Source organism: Homalodisca vitripennis, chromosome 1, assembly GCF_021130785.1.
Source record: "Homalodisca vitripennis isolate AUS2020 chromosome 1, UT_GWSS_2.1, whole genome shotgun sequence".
Lineage (NCBI taxonomy): Eukaryota > Metazoa > Arthropoda > Insecta > Hemiptera > Cicadellidae > Homalodisca > Homalodisca vitripennis.
Window position 1 is genome coordinate 56,647,198 of NC_060207.1, and position 25,964 is coordinate 56,673,161.

Here is a 25,964-nt window from a genome sequence, read left to right on the forward strand (position 1 = left end):
ACTTAATATTCCTGTTGTTTTCGTTGTTACATTATCTTTGATAGACAATTTTTATCGTGCATAGTATACTTAGTTGTTTATTTTATAAATGCTCGTACTTACTATCTATCTCGTTATACTTTCATATCAATGTAATAAATTGGTATGTTAAGAGGAATTGAGGATTGGTTCACACATATTACGAAAGCAACGCTTATTAAAGGTGGGTTAGAATTTCAAAACGCCACACCGTCATACTTGGGTCCGAACTAAGACAAAAATATGTAAGTGTCACCCAACTTAGTCTGGCAGCAGAAAACACTTCAACAACTCTATTCGTATTGTGTTCTGAATGCGAATAGAGGACTTTTTATAAAAAGTAGTCATCTTGTCGTATACTTCTATTCCAGATATCGTCAGCATTTGACATAGGCAATAGAAGAAATGTCTAATCAAGAGTCCTAGTGAGAAATTGAAAACGCAGGACCGAACAAAAAACATGAGTGATTAGAAAACAATATGTGGTACTGTGAGCTCGTAGTGTGAATTTGTAGACCAAACTGATCTTATATATAAGCATGAATCCTATTCAGAACAGAAGAAGCAGGATCAACACAAATAAGAGTAATTAGAGGGTGAGATCATAGGATAAATAGATCATATTCACAATCTTCATGTCCTCATGTATCATCTTATCTAAAGAAAGATAATGCCAACAGTCACGCCTAGCAACCGTAAAGGGCAACAGAATATTGAAATTAAATCGTCTTTTGAATTAATTAAAATTACATATAGATTAAACAAATGAAATGAATAAATAAAAATATTTATTTTAAGAATAGTTAACAGTGTTGTATACGATTTTATTCCACCGTATAACAATTTAAAAAAATACCATACAAAAATAAAAAATCTTCTAATGAAAAAAAAACATCACCTACATTTATTAACATTTTCTAATTTTGAGTTTTCTTCGAGTGTAAAATAGCCAAGTTGTAACGTTTTATGAATAAGGCACCATAAAATATTAATATTGAAACACAGGTATACTGCTCCGTGTATATGAAAAGATATATAAAAGTAGCGAAATTACACCGAACTCTCATTTTCTTGTGGGGAACGATACACTATGTCTCGCAGCCCAAGATGTAGCGTACAGCATAAGACTGGAGCGCATTTTTATCTGACAGACTTTATTAAAGTTGCGGACCGCGCAAACCAAAGTTGGACTTAATGAGGTTTGCAGGGCGCCGCAAAGAAAATTAAATTCCCCTTTTCAGGAACAATTAGGCTTCTGCCTGCGACAAATGCGACTTCTCTTTGTTTTTCTCCGCGAGGCGCATTGTGGAGCCGCTAATTAGTATGCGGCTAATACGGGTCGCCTGTTAACACCGGCTGTTTTTTGCGCCTTACATTGTTAATTCTGGCCCTTTGCCGGGTTTCTTTATAATCCTCTGAAATCCAGCCGGAATATTAAGTCGTGTCCTTTCTCCCCGTCAGAAACAAATGTCCTGCATACAGCGTTTTATGTGTGTGAAGTACAGCTTGTATATATAACTGTCCTCGAAGACCTTCAATACCACACCGTCGCCAACTTAAAAACACAAAACTATGGTATATTTGATTTTAATACTGAAAAGTAATTATTTAAATAAAATAACAATTACCTTAATACAGAAATGTGATCTACAATCTGACATAAACAATAATTACAACATTATAACTGTAGGTAGGCTTTGTTTGTATCATCTAATTACAAACAAACATAAACTGCATATATTTAAATGTTGTACTATCTGATTTAAGGTACATATTTTTAAATGTATAGTAAGTCTTAAAAAAATGAACACGGGATGATTAAATTAACATAAAAACATGCCTTGATTTAAATTGCTCTTTCCCACATACCTGAAAAATAAAATCACTACTTTAATCTATTCTGGTTAGATAAGAATAATAAGTATAATAATGTTCCTAACAATTTTGGAAATGTACTTCTTCCTCCTATATATTTCAATTATTACAACAATGTTTAAAACATTTAGAAACAGTTATAAAAATCTAAAACCTTTTCTAATAGAACTTTGTTTTTTTCTTGTTAATCAACTTTATTTTCGACTTAGAAGTAAAATGTACCAAAATAAATATTATTGATTTGTGGAAGGTTAGAAGGATGTTTGGTTTATTTTTCAAAAACACTTAACACTACAAACTCACAAAAACAGAAACTTTGAAAATAAATATATGAACTTTGTTCCAAACATTCTTTGTATCCTAAATCACTGTTATTTCCTGTTCGTGAGTTCCAAAAAAATGCTACCGAAATAAAATTTTCTAAAACCCTCTCTCTGAAAATATCTTGTTTAAATTGTTGACCGGCAAATGCATCTAAAGGACCTCAAAAAACCCCGAGGATTCCAGTAGTGGATGGAGATAAGGTCCTTTTTCAGGAGTTGATTTCATGTCCTGCCTCGTCTGTTAAACATAACGCGTTATTTGTCAATAACAAACAAATATTCAGTTTGTTTTATCTTGCTTCTTGGTCAGGATCACTTTACTAATGAAGAAATAAAAGAATAAGGCCGAAAATATCTTAAAGAAGTATTCTAGAATTTTATCGCCACAAATTGTGCAGTTTCTCTGATTACTGTATTCATAATTACGTAGCTCTTACAATCGTAAAGAAATTTTAGAAATGTTTGTATAGTGCTAATAATAAAACTTCATACTTTGTACAAATTGTGCAGTTTCGCTGATTTCTGTATTCATAATTACGTAGCTCTTACAATCGTAAAGAAATTTTAGAAATGTTTGTATAGTACTAATAATAAAACTTCATTCTTTGTACAAATTGTGCAGTTTCGCTGATTTCTGTATTCATAATTACGTAGCTCTTACAATCGTAAAGAAATTTTAGAAATGTTTGTATAGTACTAATAATAAAACTTCATTCTTTGTACAAATTGTGCAGTTTCGCTGATTTCTGTATTCATAATTACGTAGCTCTTACAATCGTAAAGAAATTTGAGAAATGTTTGTATAGTACTAATAATAAAACTTGTGCAGTTTCGCTGATTTCTGTATTCATAATTACGTAGCTCTTACAATCGTAAAGAAATTTGAGAAATGTTTGTATAGTACTAATAATAAAACTTGTGCAGTTTCGCTGATTTCTGTATTCATAATTACGTAGCTCTTACAATCGTAAAGAAATTTTAGAAATGTTTGTATAGTACTAATAATAAAACTTCATACTTTGCACAAATTGTGCAGTTTCGCTGATTTCTGTATTCATAATTACGTAGCTCTTACAATCGTAAAAATTATTAGAGATGTTTGTATAGTACTAATAATACAACTTCACACATTATAGCGGGGTTTAATTATTTTCATTATATATCGGTTTTACACATCTTAAAAACATTTAAAAAATGTATTGATTTTTGTAGTTTTTATTTTAAGTAATACATTATTAACATAAGTTTTATACATAGCAATACGAGTAAACTGATTTTTATTAATGTACAATCAGCGTTACATCACTATGTACATTAATTAACGCATTTTACACTATAACAATTTATAACCGTAACGTAACCGTAACGTGTTACGTTGCAAAGGTTGTTGACATAAGTCTTTAGAAAATATCCATTTACATACACTATATCTTGTTGCACATTGGTCATGTAGATCATTCTAAACGTTATTTACGCCATTCTTGGGATAGCGTGCAAATGTATGTGTGTTTCAAACCCAATCTATTGTACGTCAACCGGTCAAACAGCCATACCGTGTCATCCTGACCAGACATGGAAATTATATGAAACTACTAACGAGTAATAGTTGCATTTATTCACACTTTTTCAATATTCATCTCAGCTCGCACTGGTTTTTATTTCAAATTTCACTATCATTTCTCGGTTCGTATTATACATTTCTCATAATAAAACATTTTAAATATCCGTTCATATGTTTTGTTTATTTGTGTCTCTGTTTATTTTCTCTACTGAGCTATGCATATAACATAGCTAAGCTATGAAATGGCCAGGTAAGCTCTCCACTGTGAGCCATGCAGGCGAGTGTATGCACCGTACACCGTACACCCGTAAATATGCGGGATCGATGGCATGGCGCCGAGCAGTAGCGGTAGCGGTAGCGGTAGCGGCACGCTGAGCCGGGGTTAGGTCAAAGGGCCGCATTGCTCGCCAGCCCTAGCCCTGCCCCGGGGTCAGTCAGCCCTTTGTCAGGTCGGCTGCCAACCATACCCGGTCTCGCATAATACAACGTCCTAGAGTAAGTTTACTAGTAATACCGTCTATGTAGTGTTTACCAGGGATGACAAGTCATGTGCAGCGGTGAATATTGATGAGCTGCAATTCCCTATTCATTTGTTACAAATAATATTTTTTAAGTATCTTGAACAATGTAGAATTTAACAAGAATTTATTAAAATAAAAATATTTAGAAACTTGACTTTTATGCATCCCCAAGCATGAAATAACTTATATAAATGTTTTGTACTATATGAAAAATTAAGTCTTGTTGCAATTTTGTATTTTTATCATTAAAATTTAGTTACAATCGTTGGCAAAATCACCCAGCAGTAGAAATAGAGCAGAGCCGAGAGGATAGTTTTTTTAAAGGTTTAGTCAAATCTGTCTCTCTTCGGAATGCAACGGCCTCCACGATCGGCCAACGGTCATGTAAGTTACTTCTCCCATACAGTGACAGTGCTGATGATGAAACAGAAGTGAAATGAAGAAACAGTGAAGAAGTGAAGAAGAGTGAAGAAACAGAAACAGAATCATAAATTCACCTACTGTCTCTCCAGAATATATGGGTAAAAAATAATAAAGGTAACAAACCGATTGCTTTACACAAAACATCTTGTTTTCGACGTAACCCTGCGCAAAGAGGCGATGTAGAAAACAACGAACTGTGTATGTGGGATATCTATACTGAGGAAGGTGACGACACTGGAGTAGGAATGTCGTGAGGAGGAATTTCGTCTGGTTAAAACTGTAGAAGAGTTGCGAGCTTCCTATGTTCCGAGAGTCCGGGTTGTCCGCAGATACTGTCTTTGCACATCCTTACTTTGTGTTGATTTTCGACGGAAACTATGAGTAGCTTGAAAGACATATGTTTTTATTTATATTCACGCACGATAATAAAGTAAAGAATAAAATGTTACTATTTGGTAATAGTGTTAATATTTGTTTACGCTTACGGCCATGCCTATATCTGGGATGAGTAAAGACTAAAGTAATGGTTATACTTATACTGGGAAGTAAATAAATTATCCTTTCTTTGTTTACCACAGTGTTTTATAATTTTATGATCCATATCATAATGTAAAATATATCACTTCTTTCATTATCAACCTTACGTGGAATATCCAATTTGTAAGCAAACAATAAAACACTTAACGAAATATTTATCTAGAAGTTATGTTAAAGAACTACGACTTTAAAATTTATTAAAATCCCAAACAAGCTTTTGGATGCCAAAAAGGAACTGCTAGGCAACACAGATACAGATTAAATTTGCCTACTCGCTGTAGTACGGCGCAGACGAACTGGTTCTGTGGCGAGATCCGACATGTACTTTTCCATTTTATTTGTAGCTATTTTTGAGAATAAATAGCAAACATCGATTACGTGATATCGCTTACAAGAATAAAAGAAAATATATAAACATTAATATTGTGTATATATATTTATATGCCTCCCTACAATACCCAAATTGTGCTAAACTATTTATAACAGTGAATACCGATACAGATATTGTAACTAGTCTTATAAATAATTTTGTACTGGATGGGCTATAAATGTTATCAAAACTGCTAAATTACAAATATACTATTACAAAAATGAACCTTTGACGGTCACACGTAAACATTTCTGTCAGGATTTATACATTTTCTAAAGGTGGTTTACTCCAGTAGTATGTCTAGAATATTTTGTTTTAGATCTACTTCTACATTAATGTCGACAATATTATCTTTCGCAGGTTTGGTTTCAAAATCAGCGGGCGAAGATGAAGAAGATCCAGAAGAAGCAGCGGTTGGACAACAAGAACAACAAAGACGGCGATGACAAAGTCGACAAGATGAAAATGAAGGAAGAAGATCATAGTAAGTATCACTTTGCTTACGGCATAGTCTATAGGTTACAGTGATTATCGCAACGTGACCAAATCAGGCAACGTCGAGCGTGGTTGATCCTTGGATGGGTAACCACTGAGTGATCCTGTCATTGTAAAGCAGTGAAACTTATTTCTACAAAATATGAATCATTTTTAGTCTCCAGACTTTCGGTTATTTCCTACACCACATCACCTAACAACGTACTGCATACTCAAAGATTTTAAGAGGAAAAAATTTAATTTGCTTGCATACGACAAACCCGGGTGAGAAACTTTGCCAACGACTGTTGACAACTTTCCTCTTTCACTTAGCAATTTCCCGTGGCTAGCTCCTCTTCACAGAATGATTTTCTTTGATTGATCCCTTCTCTCTTAATCAATTTTGAAGGGAGTACCCCCATCCTCGAGAATTTTAATATTTTGATACGAAAACTCAAATACGTACATATTTAAATTCAACAAAAACTTCATTAAACCCATTATGTTCTGTAAAACTTCTCCTAAACATATAAGTTTGTTTCCGACCTTTAACTCTGTTTGAAATATATAATTTCCAAACTGTTGTTATAAAACAATAAAACAATTATAGCCTACACTACACAAATTTTCAACTTGGTTAATATTGTTCGGACATACAAAATGCAATAACTAAGATTGAATTCCATAAAATTTGAATTCAATATGAAGGCCAGAATTATTGAATGTTCAGAATATCACAATTCACTTTAGCAATTTTCTGAACTCTTCAAGATCAATACAGTTTCGTCTACACTGCTTGATTATATACATATAGACATACCTCAGTACATTTCTTAAGGCTGGTCCCTTACATTATTTTAGTATATATTAATCTCAAAAACATGTATACTTCCTGTCTTCCTGTAGGGAGTAATATTAGCCTAGGCTAAGTGCTGAAACATTTTTTTACCTACACTGTAGTGATTCTTTATTAATATCATTGTATTTTTACAAAGTGATAAATTTGATTTGCGAGCCATAATTCTATATTTTGAAACTTTCAGAATCATGCACAGAATGCACACAATGTGTATTATATATATTTAAATTTTCATCGTAATTGGGTACAAATTTATAAATGTTCTAAAGTCCTACAGATTGTACATTTAATGTATAAACAGCCAGAAAATAAAAATTCTTTAAATCTTTATTAATATAAAGTTTAGTACGCAGTAGGGAGCAAAATATTTCAGTCGGCTCCCAGTTGTGACTGAAGGATAAGAAATGTTGTAATCAAAGTTTACATTTTAAGCAGACAGGTTTAAGTAGGAAAGTAGGATAGTTACAAATCGTTTCTGGATATTCTTATGTCCATGCCGAAGTAAGATATAGAGGGAAATCTATAATTGGTAAAAATTTCAAACTCATATAATTTATTAATAATGGATTATTCGTACAGACTTCGAAAGGTGTAAATATCATTATCATCATCATTATTATCGTCATGATTAACACAGCTGATTTCGGTTGACTTGATTTTAAAATACGCTAAACGTGATATTTAAAATAGCATGGTCACACAGTATACAATATCTTTTTACCATGTAATTTTATAAGTAGACTGCGAATGCAACATTTCATGTTATTTACAAATACACACAAGTTCACATTTATTCTACTTTAATGTTTTATTTAACAAAATACCCCACGTGAGCAATAAACAAATGTTTTTGTTGTTAAAAATCACCAGCGTACATTGGGAAAGGTGGCGTATATATTTCGGGTGATATATATTTAGCAGATACGCGGGCTGGGTCGGGGTGACATGTATGTACAAACTGGGCAGGGAGTGCTTGGGGGAGGGGGCGTTGCCATGGCAACCCTCCCCCAGCGGACTCCAGGAAACAAACAGCGTCGAGCTAAGGTCGCGGCGGAAAACTAAGAAAATGGCGTCTGCGGCCAAGTCGCCCTATTGACTAACCCTAACCTGGAGAATAATTCTCAGATGTCGGTGTATTGAGAGAAAACGAGCTATTAAAGCTCATTTTTTGAAAAAGAAACAAAGTAATTGTGATTGAAAAATCTCAGACGGTAGTTCTAAATTCAAGGCATCGAAGAGATCTTTAACATTTTAAAATGTTCAATATTAAATTGAAAATTGGATATTTATCATTACTTGTTGAAGATAGTTAACATATATAGATGAAAAAATGTTTGGAACTCTAATCTTGTAAAAACTACTCAACCATTTGAGTTAAAACAGTTTAAGAGCTAAAATAACGGGGTTTACTATAGCAGGATTCTAAGTACTACCTAACCACAGAGTTGTCACTGAAGATGTAAATTAAAAATGAATGTAATACTTTGTTTAAAATGTTTTGTTGGCGATGAATGAGTTGAAAGTGTAGCAGGAGTTCTGTATGAACTCTCTGCGCTCTGTTTTTGTAATATAAACGATGGCAAATGTTCAAATCATCGTTTGTTCATCTGATGAGACAATGAGAACCTCTCTTCACGTGATTGCACTATTTTTTATAGTCTGGGTGTCTCTGATGTCGAAACATACATGTCTCTAATGTAGGGAGTTCATTTTGAGCTTCTTCGTCGCCGTCTTTTTTGGATTTATTCAGACGAACATGACTCCAGATTCCAGAAGTCAAATCTGTGATAGCGTCAGATTTCAGATGTTGCACAAATAGGAACGTGAAATGAAGCTGAACTAAATATTAAAATTGGTCACCATTCGCGTTGGATAGATGTGTAAAATCTAAACTACTGTTATAACTCGTGAAATGTTCCTCAGTCATTCAGGCTATCTTAGACAGGCCCGCTATGAAAGACAGGATACGATCTTCGAATTTAGAGCTTAGTCTAATATCCTTCAAAAGCCGATCCCAGAATAATACGTATTGTATTAACTGTATAAACATGTACGCATTTCCTCACAGACGCTCAGGAAAACTCCTGGTTTCTCACTAAGGAAAACTTAACCATTGACCATAGGGCAACGCACTGAACGCATAAGCAACTACTGAGTTCTGAAAAGTTACTCAATATACATCATACAATTTTGCAAAAATTCACACACGTAATATATGTTCACTAAGTAATGGCTTTGCTCTCTAGTGTTATTGATCCGTTTAACTGTCTTTAACATATACATTCAATTATTACAGGATCCGTAAATGATTCCAAATTCGGGAATATCTAATATTGACCGTCGTTTTCTCAGGAACTGTTGAGAAGTTTAGGTAATATCTATGGCGCCTCGTTAAATAGCAGGAATATACGTTGAATATTTTAAAAGCTCGGTTAACAACTTGAATGTGTCAGGCGTGATATATTGTGGTGATAATATTGTCAGAGTGAGATATCATCGGTAGAAAATTATATATTATTATGTAATATTATTCTGTCATCATATTTAATTGTTTAAGTTCGTGTTTCATTAACAAAAGGAAGAAACTGGGATGAATTTATATTCCGTAATTAATCTATGTAATATACTTAAAGCTTATGGAAAATTAAAATTTAAGCTCTACGTTGGGAAATAAAAAAAAAATAAAAAAAAAACTCATATCTATGCGATAATACTGCATTTATTTCAGGTCCAATGGGAGGAATGACGTTCATGAACGACAGCTGCAGCGACACGGAGTTGGGAATGGGGGGTGGAGGAAGTGTAGGAGACAGTTATCATCAGAGAGACAGAGAGTGTCTTCTACCGATCAAACGAGAAATGGAACAAGAGGATGTAGCGTTCTACAAGAGCATGCTGGCTGGCCCTCCACGAGAATTTCTCACAGCTGGTAAGTATTTGTAGAGGATTTCGTGTAGGAAGCATGGAATATTTAACCGTTACAGAAACAGAGAATGAGTTCTATGTGTTCTACCAATGAATATAGAAGTGGAACCAGAGGATGTGGTATTCCTGAAGTGTATGCTCTGGTCCTCAAATTTTTCTCAGATGATAAGTATGTGTAGAGAGTTAAGTGAGGAACCATTTAAGTGACAGAGAATGTGTTCTACCCACGAAAAGAGAAATATAACAAGAGGAACAAATGGAATTCAGTGAACCATTAGAGAGGCAGAGAATGTCTCCTTCCGAATAATGAGGATTTGAGGAGGTTGGTGTCCTCAAACATTCCTATTAGATGGTAAGGATTGCTAATATTGAAGGTTTCATAAGTCAGAGAAAAAGAGCGTACATTTGTCCTTCCTGTGAAGTGGAGGCTTTTCTTCCAGGATGCTCTTTAATATTAAAGGATCCGGCTTATTCCTCCAATGCGATGTCAATTAATGTTTGTGATAGTGTTTTTATTCAAACTGAAGCTCATCAGAAATGAAGAGACGATTAGTTAATCAGTCGCTCATATCAGAACACGGTAGTCCCCACGGTGGTCTTGTAGCCTGATAAGAAGTAGGTGTTAACTCGAGTGGGATGATTACCCTGTCGCATATCGATAGATGTCGTGGCTGCAGGGGCAATGGACACGTCAGATAGCACAACACTTGAACTGCTTACTGTACACTTCCGCAACGCCAGCTCTCTATCAACTGCGGGCCGTCTGCACACCACCACTTGACACTTAAATCCGACGGCTTCTAATTAAGAAATTGCATTGAGAGATTGTACACTCGAGTGTGTCTCAAGAACTCCCACCTGATTCTTAATAAGAAGTCTAACACTACAAAATTATTTTAACTTTTGAAATTGATAATTGAGAATTTTGAGTGTAAGCGAGCTCGAGGTGTTATTTTATAATTTAGAATAACTTTAAATGTACATTACAGCCCTATAGGCAGAGATTCCTAACTCGGTGAGACAAAACAACTACTTAATACATTAACACGTTCGATGAGACATGACTCATGTACCGACTATAGAACAGTTGGTCTAGTCGAGAGGTGCGCCCACCACAGTCAATGTGTTTAACTAAACAGTCTCTTTAGAACTTTGTTGAATCCATCCTAGGAATACAATATTATCATAATTTAGAAACTGTAAATCCCATCCTAATCCTATCGAATCTAACCCTACCTTGTTGAATGAAGTTCCATCCCCTGTGATCCATCACTCATCCCTAGGTCAACAACTCTCTTCTAAAGGTATTTGCCGGGGCTTTCGGACAAGAAGACTAAACTTAGCTAGCTTATACCATTCATTGACTTGTGGTAAGTCAACTATATATCTCAATCTGCACTATGTAAAATTAATATATACAAACCAAATATATATATATATATATATATATATATATATATATATATATATATATATATATATATATATATATTTGGTTTGTATATATTAATTTGCCATTAGTAATATTTTATTATATTATAATATATATATATATATAATATATATATATATATATATATATATATATTTATATGTAACTAAATACGGTGCAACATACTGCAACTTCCTACATAATGTTCAAAATTACGGAACTAAGAATACCCAAAGTAAAACCGTGTATTGAATATTAAATGCTTTGAGGTTTCTTCTGTAACATTAGGATTTATCCTAAAATGATCCACATTAATTCATCGCACGAGACGAATAGTTAAGCCTGAGACAAGGACGAGTCGCAGTGCAAGTTTGGCTCCAGCGTACAATTAATTCGTCTCCTTAGTCTCCATTGATTCTTGTTCTCCGCTACTGTCCATGCTGAAAACATCTCCCCGCCATCTCCAGCAAAACGGATACACTCTGTATTCATCACGAATAGTACCTCTCACTAACATTATGGAGGGTTTTAGGATTTTTGTAAATAAAGAAATGTGTATTACACAAGCTGTTACTCTCTGTGAACGTGTACCATTGTTCGTAGTTTAAAAGAAGAATGTCAAACTGTTTTCAAGAAATAAAGAACATCAATATATTACATGTAAAGTCATACAAATATTAGGGGAAATGTTTTTAAGTTAAATAATTACGAAGGAGAATACCTTGGACCAACAATACGTTTAAATGTTTAACTTTAAACATATTTGATCGACGCTTACTTTTATGATTTTGTTAAACAACACGTAAGGCATGCACGGAGATCTGTTCCATTAATATGATTATAAGAGTGCAGTTTCATATTTATTATATCTGATAGTATCATATTATGATGAATTCAATCACGAATTTGGTTACCAATCTAAAGTTAAATATCAAATATATGTCCACATTAAACATAAACGTATTTCATTTATAACAAAAAATGTATTCGTCTAGAACTAGGGTGTATAAATGAATGTATTGTAATTATTGTCGATAAATGACGGATCACACCCTCGCCTACCCTCCAATGAATAAGAAGCAGTAACCCCGCGTCACGCGTCGCCGATTTCCATTTTAAAGTCGTTCGCCATTAACCGGCCTTTGCCGTAAAGCCGAGCTGTAAGACATCGCCCCAGTCGGTTTGCTCCCCTCCCCCTCCCAATAAGCTTACGACCGACGTTACTTCGCGATTTGATTCGTCCCCGACCCGGCGACACTGGCGATAAACCGGGGTTAACTTTTTACACGTACCGGGCAGTAACATAACAATCAACGGTCCGTGTCAGGATTGGAGGGGGGCGGTGATTTGTCCAAACTCTCGTTTAATCGACTTGTTTTTGAACTTCGATGTGCAGTTTCGATTCTCTCTAAAACTATACAGGAATTTATTTCAAAACCTTATTAGCACCCCTTGGAATAAGCACCCCGGGGGCTCTGACGTCACGCCTAGGTGGGTGCTTATTTAGCACATGGACACGGTGTAGATTCTGAATTAGCAACCCCACCCAGCGTATTTTATTGCCTATGTTTAAATAAATAGCAGATTTCTGGAAATTTTCCTTCGCTAATGTTATAAAAATTGAACAATATTGGATTGGCATTTTCGTCAACAATGAACCATTGTTTCGTCCACCTAGTAAGACAAAGAGGTGCACGATGTCATGAACTTAAACAACTTTCCATTCAGTGTCGAAATTTTGGAATTAGATGCACCATTCCGAAACGAACTAAATATTAACAAAAATTGTTCATTATCTATGTCCATTTTATCTCTATATATTTGCATTTAAATTTAAGATGTTTATTTATGTTTAATAACTTTACAAGGTTATTGAAAGAATTAATTCTCATTGTAAAGGTGAAAACAAACGAGTGAATTAGCACTATAATTTTTAGATGCACAGATATTTTCAATATTGTAAAATTAGGTAGATATGACAAAAGTCCTTCTGATGTTTGCTAAAAATATTAGAACTGTATAATTATTTACCTCATGTTCATAAACATAACTTGTAGGATATAAAGTTCTTTTGACACACTAGATTTACATGTAAAATGTCATACTGCCTAAAATATACTATATATATTCTAAATATTTTATACATTAGATCTCCTGGCTATAAACGTATAATACATCAATACTAAATAAGATGTAACTATTTGTAAAATCAAGTTAATCATCTTGTTATCAGTACATCTACATCAAATTTCACAGATAATTCTGTGATTAACTATTGATAATTTTATTTGTTTTTTTTTTTTTTGGGAAATGACAATTTGTTATTTTACAGATAGCCTTTATAATGTCACATTATGTTTGTTTTATTTATGTTATGTTTAATGATAACGGGCAATTTTCATTCTGATGACTCACCATGAAAGTGTTTACGATATCAAGCATTGTGAAATGGTTGATGCCTATTGGGAATTACCTTTACTGGTAGTTATTTTCACTTAGTCCATTAAGATCTTCTTCTTCCCAAGATTTCACTTCTTGTGTACAAGACATTTGAAGGGAGGCATAAAATAAAAGAAGTGTTTCAAGTAAAGTTTATGATGGTTTCCAGATGGGGCAATTCATCCGGGAAAGCTGGAGCCAGGGTTCCTGGGGTTCCCTGCGAGCCAGCCTCCGGACTCACTGGGGTTCCTAGGTCACCAGTCAAACCTGCCCATGAACCCCATCGACCGGCTCTACTCGATGCAGACTTCCTACTTCTGTGGCGAGGACTCCGGCATCGAGCAATGACAGGAGCTCCCATAACAGCGTGTCTGTCGGCCCATCCCTCTGCTGGCCTCCCAACTTCCATCCCTGCCCCACTCACTCTCGCCCTTTCACCAACTGAACAACGACTAGTGCAACACCCAGTACTGTAACTTAGTTCATCTCAGATAATCCGATTATGCAAATTCACATTTAATCATTTTACGCAAAGGACATACATATAATGATAATCAACATTTTGGACCATTACTTTAAAAATAGAATTTTCCATAAATGATTAACGAAGTGTAAAAGCAAGCTCCAGATTCTCATAGTTGGTGAATTTGAGTACATTCATATAATTCTTACAGATATACTAAGATTCTTATACATTGGTCGAAAATAATTTTCAACTAGCCCGTTATTACAATAACATTTTAAAGAACATATTTAAATTTTTGGAGGAGCTCTTTGTGAAACTCCTCCCCACTGAATCTATATTAATTTGAAATGTGGATAGTAAGGACGAGAGGCACGTCGCCCCTCGCCTATCATCTTTGTACTAAAATAAACATTGCTCCAATTATCAGTTCTTTTTAAAAAATCATACTTTCTTACTTGTTTGAGTGTGCATTTTGTTCGCTAAAGCAATCCAAATTTCATTGTCTTGCTTTGTCTCTTCAACAAATTTAAATTTGCTTGAGATACGCTTACTTCATTTCTTTTCGGAATCTAACTCCTCACGTGTCATACCTTCGGTGAGAGTGTGCTGCTAACTTCAGGATATCTTTCAAAGGTATAATTTGAGTTAGTGGCCAAGCGTGAAATATACAATTAAGGAATTTGTTTAACTTATTGTCCACTTTAAAATTTGAAACTCTTCTTAATATATTTTGGATTTATTAAACCTAGAGGATCTTTGACTATAATATGTATTTGAAACTTACACATATTGCGTAAAAACATTTAGAGGAAAATAACTTATCCATTGAGAAAAGTATTATTCGTTTAAAATTTGAGCTAAAAAATTGTTTTGAGTATTCCGTAAAAATACAGAGAAGCATGTAAAGAATTGCAAACAAATTAATACCAACTCTAAAACACATTCTGTTATATTATTCGAACACAATGAAATAATGCTGCAACGATACATTTAGTATTCTACGGGTTAGAGGCAAGTTAAAAATAGTAACCAAACAATATTTTTACGATGTAATACTGACTGTCCATGAATGGTGTGAGGTTGGCGAGTAAGGTCTGATAGCGAGTAAGTTATAGTGATATTTCTTCGTTGATGTTGACTTTTGTATATCAGTGTTAGAGTATAATGCCTAGCGTCTCTAGTCCATGTAAATAAAAGCTGTTTACAATCACCTGCGTGTTTGTATATGTGCAAGCTCCTCATATCTTATCAAATCCTTATCCAGTATCGAACCTTCCATATATCAACATAGGTGGTTTGTTTAGCAGTATCTAGCCTCAGTTTGGCTATTGTCAATATTTGTCCAGTGGGCTTTCCTCCAACTGTGTCTTTGTGCTTTACTTCACAACGGGTATACTCGTGCAATACTTGTATACTATAAAATACTAAACTGTGTACGTTAATTTAGTTGCTCAAGAACAATACAATATCAGCCACCTAAAGTCAATTTTCCCATTAATTAATATAATCACTATGTGTATTATGAATAAATACGAAACTTTTAAACCAACAAAAGTATTACTTTTACAAAAAAGATACTTTTGTCTAACAAAAAATAACAACACTTTTTAAGTACACAACTAATGCTTAAGACATAGGAAACAGCGTTCTACCCATAAATTCTTCTCTATTGTGTTTATTCCAGTTCCCTTGTCGTTTCTGTTTCTGTTCCTGACTGTACCTAAAAAAGGGAATATTTACAATAACATTTTTGTATAAGTTACGCACTATCACGTAATTTTAAATGGGACCTTGCGCGCAATTTACGGTAGTTTTATTTGATTATAACCCTTACACTATTAACATGCCCTTAGGTCTATTATTTCTAAAAACAAGTTGTATTTAAAATGGGATTATCTTAAAATAATAATAGTAATTTTTGCATCGTAGCTGTGAAAATATTAAATTACACAACGATATTTTTAATAACATTATTTAAAACGGTATATATCTAGAAATTTATTTATTTTATATACATGTACATATCAATCTTTTTATAAGGAAGGGCCGATCCCCTTTTTAAGCCTTATTATTCGCGTCCTCACCATGGACCTCTAGCCTGTGCGAGGATCTTATTATACAGAATAAGGTGGAGAATCGATACCACAGACAACTTGAGGTTGATACAGTACGAGGCCGGTGGTACTGAGTGCGAAGGAGAGACACAAACCAGCGCTATCTCTCTCTCGGATCTAACGTGAGAGTTTTAAACCTGCGACCATCGGCTCTTCCACGTTATTTCATAATTCCTGATGCGAAGTAATTTTTTTATGTATCCTGATCATTAAATTCTTTGTTTATACAAATAAGGTTCGTATATGTGTCGTTGCTGAAATGTGTATATCTAGTAGTCGTACCCAAGTATTTAACAACAACCACACACATAAGACGATAATCATATCACGTTGGACGGATTGTCGTGCGTGGGTAGAGCTGTAAAACACAACGTTAGAAACGCCAAGAAGCAAATAACGGTAATACAAGTTTCGTGGAAAAGTTTGTGCCTCTTTGTCGTAGAGTTTCCCTGTTGTAAATAAGACAGGAGAGGTCTTTGGGGTTAGGAAGGAAAGGAGGAGGGAGGATGGTTGACGGAAATGGAGTCAGTGTCAGACATAAGGGTGCTACACTTGTAGGTTATTGATATACGGTACAGCCGCGGTGAAGGAAGGGAGGGGGGAGGACGACATGTGAGAAGAGCGGAGCTGGGCTGTGTCGGTATATTGGAACAGCAGGGAACATCCAGGTGAGTTATGGGACATGTGTGCTCGGCAGCACACAACACTGAGCCACATATATCGCAGGACTTGCACACACTTTCCAGAGGTCACAATGAAAATTATATAGAAAAATAACAAAACTACTTCTCACTTTGATTGTTAAACTATTATTTATGTGTTTTTTTTATGTAATCGACCATATTATATTTGTAGTCTGTGGTATTTACTCTCCTCCTTCTCCTGATTAAAAGATGTATGGTAATATATCCGTGTAAGTTTGTGACAAGTTACAGTACAATATTTCTAAGTATAAATGGAATCTTGTACTTCAAAATCCATAACTAAATGAAATTTCATTACTTTATCTTAATTTTTGTTTTATTTCTTTTGACAATAGTTTTTTCTGTGACATTAAATAATTATTACATGAGATACAAAAATAAGGTACTAAAATGTATTACAAGATACATGTGCTTTCCGATCTTTGGACGCTTTATTGCCAATTTACTTGGTTCCGTTTGGGAATTATACCAGTGTTTATATACCAATGGTAGTTTCGTATACCTCCCTCAACACTACATTCATTGCCTCATCCCTCGCGATTTTCTTAGTTCTCAGAAAAGTAAACTTCGCATCTGGAAATTGCTTCGTGATTCCATTTAATATTGTCACGAGTTCGCTACTCTACCTTGTTTCCTCAATTGTAGTCCCCGAGGGATGGCCCGCTGATTCAAGTCAGTACAGTAGATCCCAGCAGGCTACCGTAGTGCTCGGTCCCACTGTTCGTACCCCTGCAGCTACTGTAAACACTCCGTACCACAATATCAGAAGAACCCGATTCCACTTACTTTAAATGCACATATTTACTATTTTAATTAAATTTAAATCTATAGTAATGTACGCATAGAATATACTGAATGAATTCGTCACTATAGATACTATTGTCATAGCTGTGAACTACCTCACGAGTATTTATAAGTTGAATACAATGCTGTAACCGCAAACTAAATACAATATACTCGTATTTCCACAATCTATTTGTTGAAATTCCAAACAATAAAAAGCTCAATAATGATATAATTCGTACATACTCATAATGTCTATCTTTCTTATTAAAAGCGTTATTATACTTTGTTTTATATCAAATTAATAACAAACAGAAGAATGTTAATTTATACAACCATTTTGCTCCTTCGTTATTCAAGAGTTATTTACGGTTAATACTTGTTTCGTAAGCTTTCGACTTGAATTTGTGTTGTGCTTAAATTTTGATTGAACTTGAACTACTTGAACTTCGATTGATCTAAACCTATGAACAGCAACTTTGTATAGCTTTACTTTAACATTCACAACTAAATGAAATATCTTAACATGTTGGTGGTCACACAATATATTTTTTGAGGTATAAAAAACGTTATAAATCGACAGAATTTCGTTTACTTGCGAACATTACATTAGGAGAGTTCATGTATATTTATACTCTGCAGGAAAATCCTTATATCAAAAACTAAATGGCATCTTATCACGCACACACAATATAAGTAAGTAAGTATGGAAAAAGTGCAAAGAATGGAATGGGAAGAATAGAAATTTAAGCCCATTTTGTGGGGTCAATCGTCCAACAGTTCCAAATTTATTGAGGTTAACTTTATTTACTTTGGGAATCTACTAAGTTATAAACGATATGCCTACAGAACAAAAACACACTTCAAGTAAATGGAGAATAGCAGTGGTTTTAGGCGTTTTATAGAGTTTATACGTGCAAAACTAAGTATAAGTATATTCAAAACATCAAGATCCATATACGTTATTGTTACTTTAGTAGCAATAAGGTGACAATGTCGTAAAACAATATCGTACTGAAAGCTATACAAGTAACATCCGTCAAGTAAAGGTCATCAAATAATGACGGAACAAATTGATAATTGTATTAATTTGTATGTAAACAAAATACAGCGTTAAAATGTCTACTTTTAGTTTAAATTAAAAACTTTGTAGTTACCAAATAGTCATCTTGCAGCCACAATAAGGAATATAATAATAATAATAAAATAAGTTTTGCAATAATAAAATATCGTGGTTAACAATTGAGGACACAATAGCAGTAAATCATCTAGTAATTACATCTTTGAAATGCAATTCTGGAGCTGTGAACGTGATTTCAGTTTTATTCAAAAACGTTAGCTAATGGTTGTGAAACAAAGATGATTTCTCCCCATATGTTTGGTGAATTACACAGGTTCATTTGACTCGCTCAATGAAATAGACCAGGGTTTAGACACGTAGCCTGGGGTCGCTATAGTGAGGGTAGTGAGAAGGAATAGTTGGGCAGGCCGACATACCGGGCGGGCCCGACAATCCTGCGACATTCCTCCCGACATTCCCCCGTGTCTCGCGGCACGATCCGCTGCCATAGCTATACCCCGTGCTCACTGCAGTAACACTATAGCAAGCAGTCGCCAGAGCGTGTTCATTCATGAGAGTGTCCTTGAAACTAAAACAGATTGGGGGGGGATATATGTAATCAGTGGCTAGCCTTACATTAACATTTATTTATCTCACTTATACAGTATATAGAGTATGCAGATATAGTGCCAACAGATTATAAGAGAAGGTTCCCACAAGTGCGAGAACCGAGTCCATCTTCACTCGTGTTTGCAATCACAATATGATTCATATACAGTATTCGGTTTAGAACAAAATTAAAGTATGGTTGAAGTAAGTAAGTAAGTAAATATGTTAAAGTAAGTAAACTAATAATAACTAATAATACTCCCCTTGGGTGCGTACTAACTAAATCGAAGCAGAATAAAAGGTCATCTTATTTTGCTACAACGATCTAAAACACAAAACTCACAATAACACACTTATACTAATAACTTATTTGTATATTGTAAGAGAAAATTTAAAATGAAATATTAACAACTGATACTCAAACGTTAATTTAGCATGGAACATGCAGTGTATAAAAAGTCTACATAAATAAATTATAAAATTAGTAACTGTTAAATTGATCTCTTTATTGACTGTATGTTCACAAATTACAAATGAAAAATATTCCAATCTTCTGAACCATAACCGAATAGTTGGACTTGGAAGTTAGGAGAGTAGTGATTCGAGGCTTTCAATTAAGATGGTGAAACAAGTTTTATAAATAGTATACCAATCAAATACGAAATGAAAATTCCCTGCATTTCATGTATTTAATTAAATAGTGCCAATGGTTGTAAAAATACTGAACCATTTTAAACCAGTATGGATAAATTCTAAAGTCCGTAACGTGTTTTGGTGAAATTACTTATGATATAATATGATGGAATCCTACGATATTTTAAGTAGGATGAGTCCTATGATTTATGAAATAGAAGTGTAAGTACATCAAGTACACATTTTTTAGTTCAATTAAATTTAATTATAAATATGTTGTAAATGACAAACTAAGTATAAATACATTCTTTCAATTTCAGCCCTGTGAATAAATGCGTAGCTGATGAACACAAAACACTACGTTTTGGTTAATTATATAAAACAGAGCAAGCTTTACTTCCTGAAATCCCTATTTATTAACTACAAGAGGGACTTTTGAAAACTGAATTAAAATAATGAAATAATACACTATTCAGTAAGTTAACAAATTATAAATTGTTTCTAGTAATTTTAAACTACAACAAAATAATATGAAAGAGCAAAATAAACGTGAACTTTCAATAAACATCCTATTCAGTTTTTTGCTTAAGCGAAATTACGAGTGGTTCTTATTTCAGGTTTTTCGCTTGTAGGAACACTTCTGTTTCCAATTAGTTATATTTTCGACGACAAATTTGAGTTTCCTATTTCGTCGCGATAAACAATATACAGAGTGTTCACAAAAGGGTGTCACAAACTTCTATTACTTATAGTACTCATCATTTCAAACAAAATATGTTATACAAACATAGGTCGAGAAATGTATTGTTTAGCCGCTAGCCACCATTTCGTATTTTTCAAAACAAACTTTTACGTATGAAATTCGTTAAGCTAGAGAAACCAAATTTAGCATATATATTTGAATAGATAAAAAGAAAATAAAAAATAATAGTATTATTTTTTTGAATATTAATAAAATGGCGCCTGTTGAAAATCTTTAAAGTCAAATAACAAAAAGACTAGTATAGTTATACAAAATACATTACATACAAACTATTTAGTACTTTTTACAAAAAATATAACAGTATCTTTGGCAACAAATCCGTCAACGGGTAGGCGAGCAAGATTACTTTGTAGGTACGCTTAGACAAGCAGGGAGGTGCAAACGTTTCGTCTCTTGACAGGCAGGCATATGCTGTTTCAAGTTTGTTATAACAATTTAAAACGTACTAACGGGTAGGCGAGCAAGATTACTTTGTAGGTACGCTTAGACAAGCAGGGAGGTGCAAACGTTTCGTCTTTTGACAGGCAGGCATATGCTGTTTCAAGTTTGTTATAACAATTTAAAACGTACTAACGGGTAGGCGAGCAAGATTACTTTGTAGGTACGCTTAGACAAGCAGGGAGGTGCAAACGTTTCGTCTCTTGACAGGCAGGCATATGCTGTTTCAAGTTTGTTATAACAATTTAAAACGTACTAACGGGTAGGCGAGCAAGATTACTTTGTAGGTACGCTTAGACAAGCAGGGAGGTGCAAACGTTTCGTCTCTTGACAGGCAGGCATATGCTGTTTCAAGTTTGTTATAACAATTTAAAACGTACTAACGGGTAGGCGAGCAAGATTACTTTGTAGGTACGCTTAGACAAGCAGGGAGGTGCAAACGTTTCGTCTCTTGACAGGCAGGCATATGCTGTTTCAAGTTTGTTATAACAATTTAAAACGTACTAACGGGTAGGCGAGCAAGATTACTTTGTAGGTACGCTTAGACAAGCAGGGAGGTGCAAACGTTTCGTCTCTTGACAGGCAGGCATATGCTGTTTCAAGTTTGTTATAACAATTTAAAACGTACTAACGGGTAGGCGAGCAAGATTACTTTGTAGGTACGCTTAGACAAGCAGGGAGGTGCAAACGTTTCGTCTCTTGACAGGCAGGCATATGCTGTTTCAAGTTTGTTATAACAATTTAAAACGTACTAACGGGTAGGCGAGCAAGATTACTTTGTAGGTACGCTTAGACAAGCAGGGAGGTGCAAACGTTTCGTCTCTTGACAGGCAGGCATATGCTGTTTCAAGTTTGTTATAACAATTTAAAACGTACTAACGGGTAGGCGAGCAAGATTACTTTGTAGGTACGCTTAGACAAGCAGGGAGGTGCAAACGTTTCGTCTCTTGACAGGCAGGCATATGCTGTTTCAAGTTTGTTATAACAATTTAAAACGTACTAACGGGTAGGCGAGCAAGATTACTTTGTAGGTACGCTTAGACAAGCAGGGAGGTGCAAACGTTTCGTCTCTTGACAGGCAGGCATATGCTGTTTCAAGTTTGTTATAACAATTTAAAACGTACTAACGGGTAGGCGAGCAAGATTACTTTGTAGGTACGCTTAGACAAGCAGGGAGGTGCAAACGTTTCGTCTCTTGACAGGCAGGCATATGCTGTTTCAAGTTTGTTATAACAATTTAAAACGTACTAACGGGTAGGCGAGCAAGATTACTTTGTAGGTACGCTTAGACAAGCAGGGAGGTGCAAACGTTTCGTCTCTTGACAGGCAGGCATATGCTGTTTCAAGTTTGTTATAACAATTTAAAACGTACTAACTATTTTGAAATTTGAGCACAACCTCTTAAAAACACGTTTGCACAAGCCGGGAGCAACAATCAACTGATATCACTCAGCTGCGACTTCTTAGGAGCTCATTTGGAGCTGTATTAATACGTTTTAAACTATGACGACTCCAGGTGGATAATCCTCGCTTTTAATGTTTATTGGCACCGACACCAGAAGATGACTTATTAAAAGTCGAAACTATAGTAGTGTTATGACTACAGTTTGAACTGTTTGACGAAGGCACATTGTTATTGTTAGAATTAGATTGTATTCCATTTCGAGTATAAGGGGTAGAATTAAATTAGTTTTTAATTCTACCTTGGCTCAAATCCGGCTGAGTCATATACTTTAATATATCTACATTGGTGCTAAAAGTCTTCACTGTACATCAAACGGTTGTGTTGAAACCATTATCAAACCCATGCTGGTTGAGATTAGATTTCACTTCATTCAAATGATTCACTCTGTATGATACTTATTTTGTACAAGTGTAGTTAGAAGCTGACTTTGACCATTCAAATATGTGATGAACTAATAACACAAAGAACGACTTTTACTAACCTTAGACAGGTATACTTGTATAACCAAAAACCTTGTTCTTTGGATCTTCCACTCATCTTTGCCAGTTCACATCATTTTAAAACGGGCTTTTTAAATCAAAATAATGTAAATATACATGTAGGACACTCTCATGATATTGAAATCAAAGTCGTGATTTAAAGTTTACTAGAATACATATAAGTTGAACGTAGAAATTCTTCTACAAATGTAGCAATTAAAATGTAAATGAGTTATTTTACATTTTTTCATCTTTTTCTATATTTATCTATGTTTATGTTATCTAAATAACAAGACTTATTGATAGATCTCAAAACCTTTAGGCTTAAAATCACCGAAGTAGTTTCCTGCCGAAAAGAATGACTTTTGCTTAATGTATTGTTTTTATGTGCAGCGTCTCTGTTTTCATGTATACAGTAAATGTATGCTCACCACCATGTTAAGAATAAAAAACTATTCAATAAAATGTACTAAGTTAGGCGTAGAAATGTTTTTTTCTTCTGTAGTTAATAGTTAAGAAAATAAATTGTTTCTTTAATACCTGTCCCCTACACAATTGTCAATTACCAAATCAACTCAAATTATTCTAAAATATCATAATTACTTAACCATTTAATTTCAAACTTATAGCTTTTTCTTTTTGATCTCAGGCCTCCACTCTAAGTCTATTTAAAGAACCAAATGTAATTTTAGGAAATTCTTATCCAAATGTCATGAACCTTTGCACAGATACTCATATCTGACCTGAGGGTTCGTGCCTTACTCCTTAAAGTATTTACCAGCAACTTAGAAACTCATATTACTTTTCAGTGCTTTTTTAAGAAATGTTGTGTATTCCTATTTCAGAGCTCTGTTCTAATGAACAGAGCTCTGAAATACATACATTTAATAATGTACTCATTCACATTTATAATTGGTTCCAAAGACAAGAATATATTTCAATAAAATTAACTGTTATCTCAGGAATGTTTGTAATGTTGTGACAAAGGAATGGCCTCTTGTGACGTCATGCAGTGTGGAGCCGCAGGTAACAGCTAGTTAGGTTTATAATGATTGTCTCAATCAGCAATGATTTTCTTCCCACCCACCGTAGATGACAGCGTTTTATAAGGTAATGCGGGAATATTGCTTTAAACTTTAAAGATATGTTATACAGATACATGCTTATCTACATAGATAAGCATGTATCTGTATAATATGTATGTACAAGACAACTATAACTTTTAATTTAACAATATAAAATACACAGTAATAGTAAAAGAATAATTCAAAATTAAATAAATCCTACTTATATTACCACCAAGCAACCAGGTGTATAGACTGCAGGCGGCCGTACAGTCGGTCTGTATATATGGCTGGTTGACGACGCTGATTTAACATTTATTTACGTACCTGTCGGTTGGATTTGAGTGTATCAGGCTAAGAACATTATGATTTGTTGAAAATTGTTCTTTTTAACGCTTTCGATTCCCTCCTATTTCGACCTCCACCACAATTAGCACGACTGATGATCAATTTCCTTTTTTAGACAAAATATGAGCACTTGTCTCTCGGCTCCTGGGCTGTGGTGTGTGTGCATGATCTTGGAAGCATTGTTAGAGCAGATATGTTGTGCTTTAATCCTGATGAACCAATAGAAACAATGTTACTGCAGTATTTGTTGCTATGTACAGTTTATTTTGGTTTTATACAATTGTATCATTTCAAAGTAAATATTTTATTAACAATATGTAATGTTACAGATTTATATGATACCTTTTTACGCAAATAGAATTTTTAACCAAGAAACAGTATTTAAGGCTTGAACAAGATTAGGAAATACTCCCAGACTCCTGAAAAGTTGACCGTGATGGTGATGCGTCCATCATCTCTCGCGATAATACTTAGCACATACAAAATTTCTATACTAAAGGGTCTGATCAGGAAGGCCTGAAAGAGATAACAACTTGTTGTTATTACTTCCCTGAAAAAAATTAAAGCTTCCTAGAAAATATGAGAGGAACGGTTCTATTATCACAATGTAATACGATAAATAAACCATTTCCTCTCTTTAGAAGAATTTCAATCCTTTCAAAATGTACAGGTGTTATGATAAGAAATGTATATAAACGTTATTTAAGTCGAAAAGAAAAATAATTTTGCGGTTAAATTTGACTTTTCTCTTCACCGGAATGAGAAAAAGTTTTCTTTTCAAAAATGAATATTATATAAAGGTTCGTTTAATATACCACTGAAGACTAAACTCGCTATCTGACGGAACGGGAGACTGTTGATGTATGCAACCCCTCGCTGGAAAGAAACGCAGTAAAATGAAACCGAGCCTCGAGAGTGTAACAGGGGTATGATAACCCCAGGTTGCTGATAATGATACCTGAGCTGTAAGCCGTTTCTTATAGCGACATGAAGCACAGCCTGGGCCCGCATAACCTGGCCTGGCAGCGGCTTTACTGTCGACATCAAACCCGACATAACCTCGAGCTGCCGCGCCGCGGCGTTAAAACTACGTAAAAAGAACATATTCCCATACATAAACGTATTGCTTCTCCTGAATAATTGTTCATCAAAAAGTTTTTGTGAGAATGCAACGTTTTTAGAGGTTACATGGACCGCAGAGTTTTATAGAACAGTTTCTTCATTATGAACTTCTATAAAATACAAGTAAGTTTAGCCTAACCAAGATAAAAGCTTACTGTA

At 34.4% G+C, this 25,964-nt stretch overlaps 1 protein-coding gene across 3 annotated transcripts in view; it reads left to right on the plus strand.

Annotated features, from left to right (window-relative positions):
* Positions 1 to 15,427, plus strand: part of LOC124361987 (LIM homeobox transcription factor 1-alpha) — a 58,881-nt gene extending 43,454 nt beyond the window's left edge. For all 3 annotated transcript variants that reach the window (XM_046816109.1, XM_046816119.1, XM_046816127.1), the window contains 3 exons: positions 5,989 to 6,112; positions 9,690 to 9,890; positions 13,927 to 15,427. In XM_046816109.1, the coding sequence (XP_046672065.1) occupies positions 5,989 to 6,112; positions 9,690 to 9,890; positions 13,927 to 14,105 (504 nt within the window). In that variant the 3' untranslated portion in view covers positions 14,106 to 15,427. The remainder of the gene's footprint in view (positions 1 to 5,988; positions 6,113 to 9,689; positions 9,891 to 13,926) is intronic.
* The last annotated feature ends 10,537 nt before the right edge of the window (positions 15,428 to 25,964 follow it).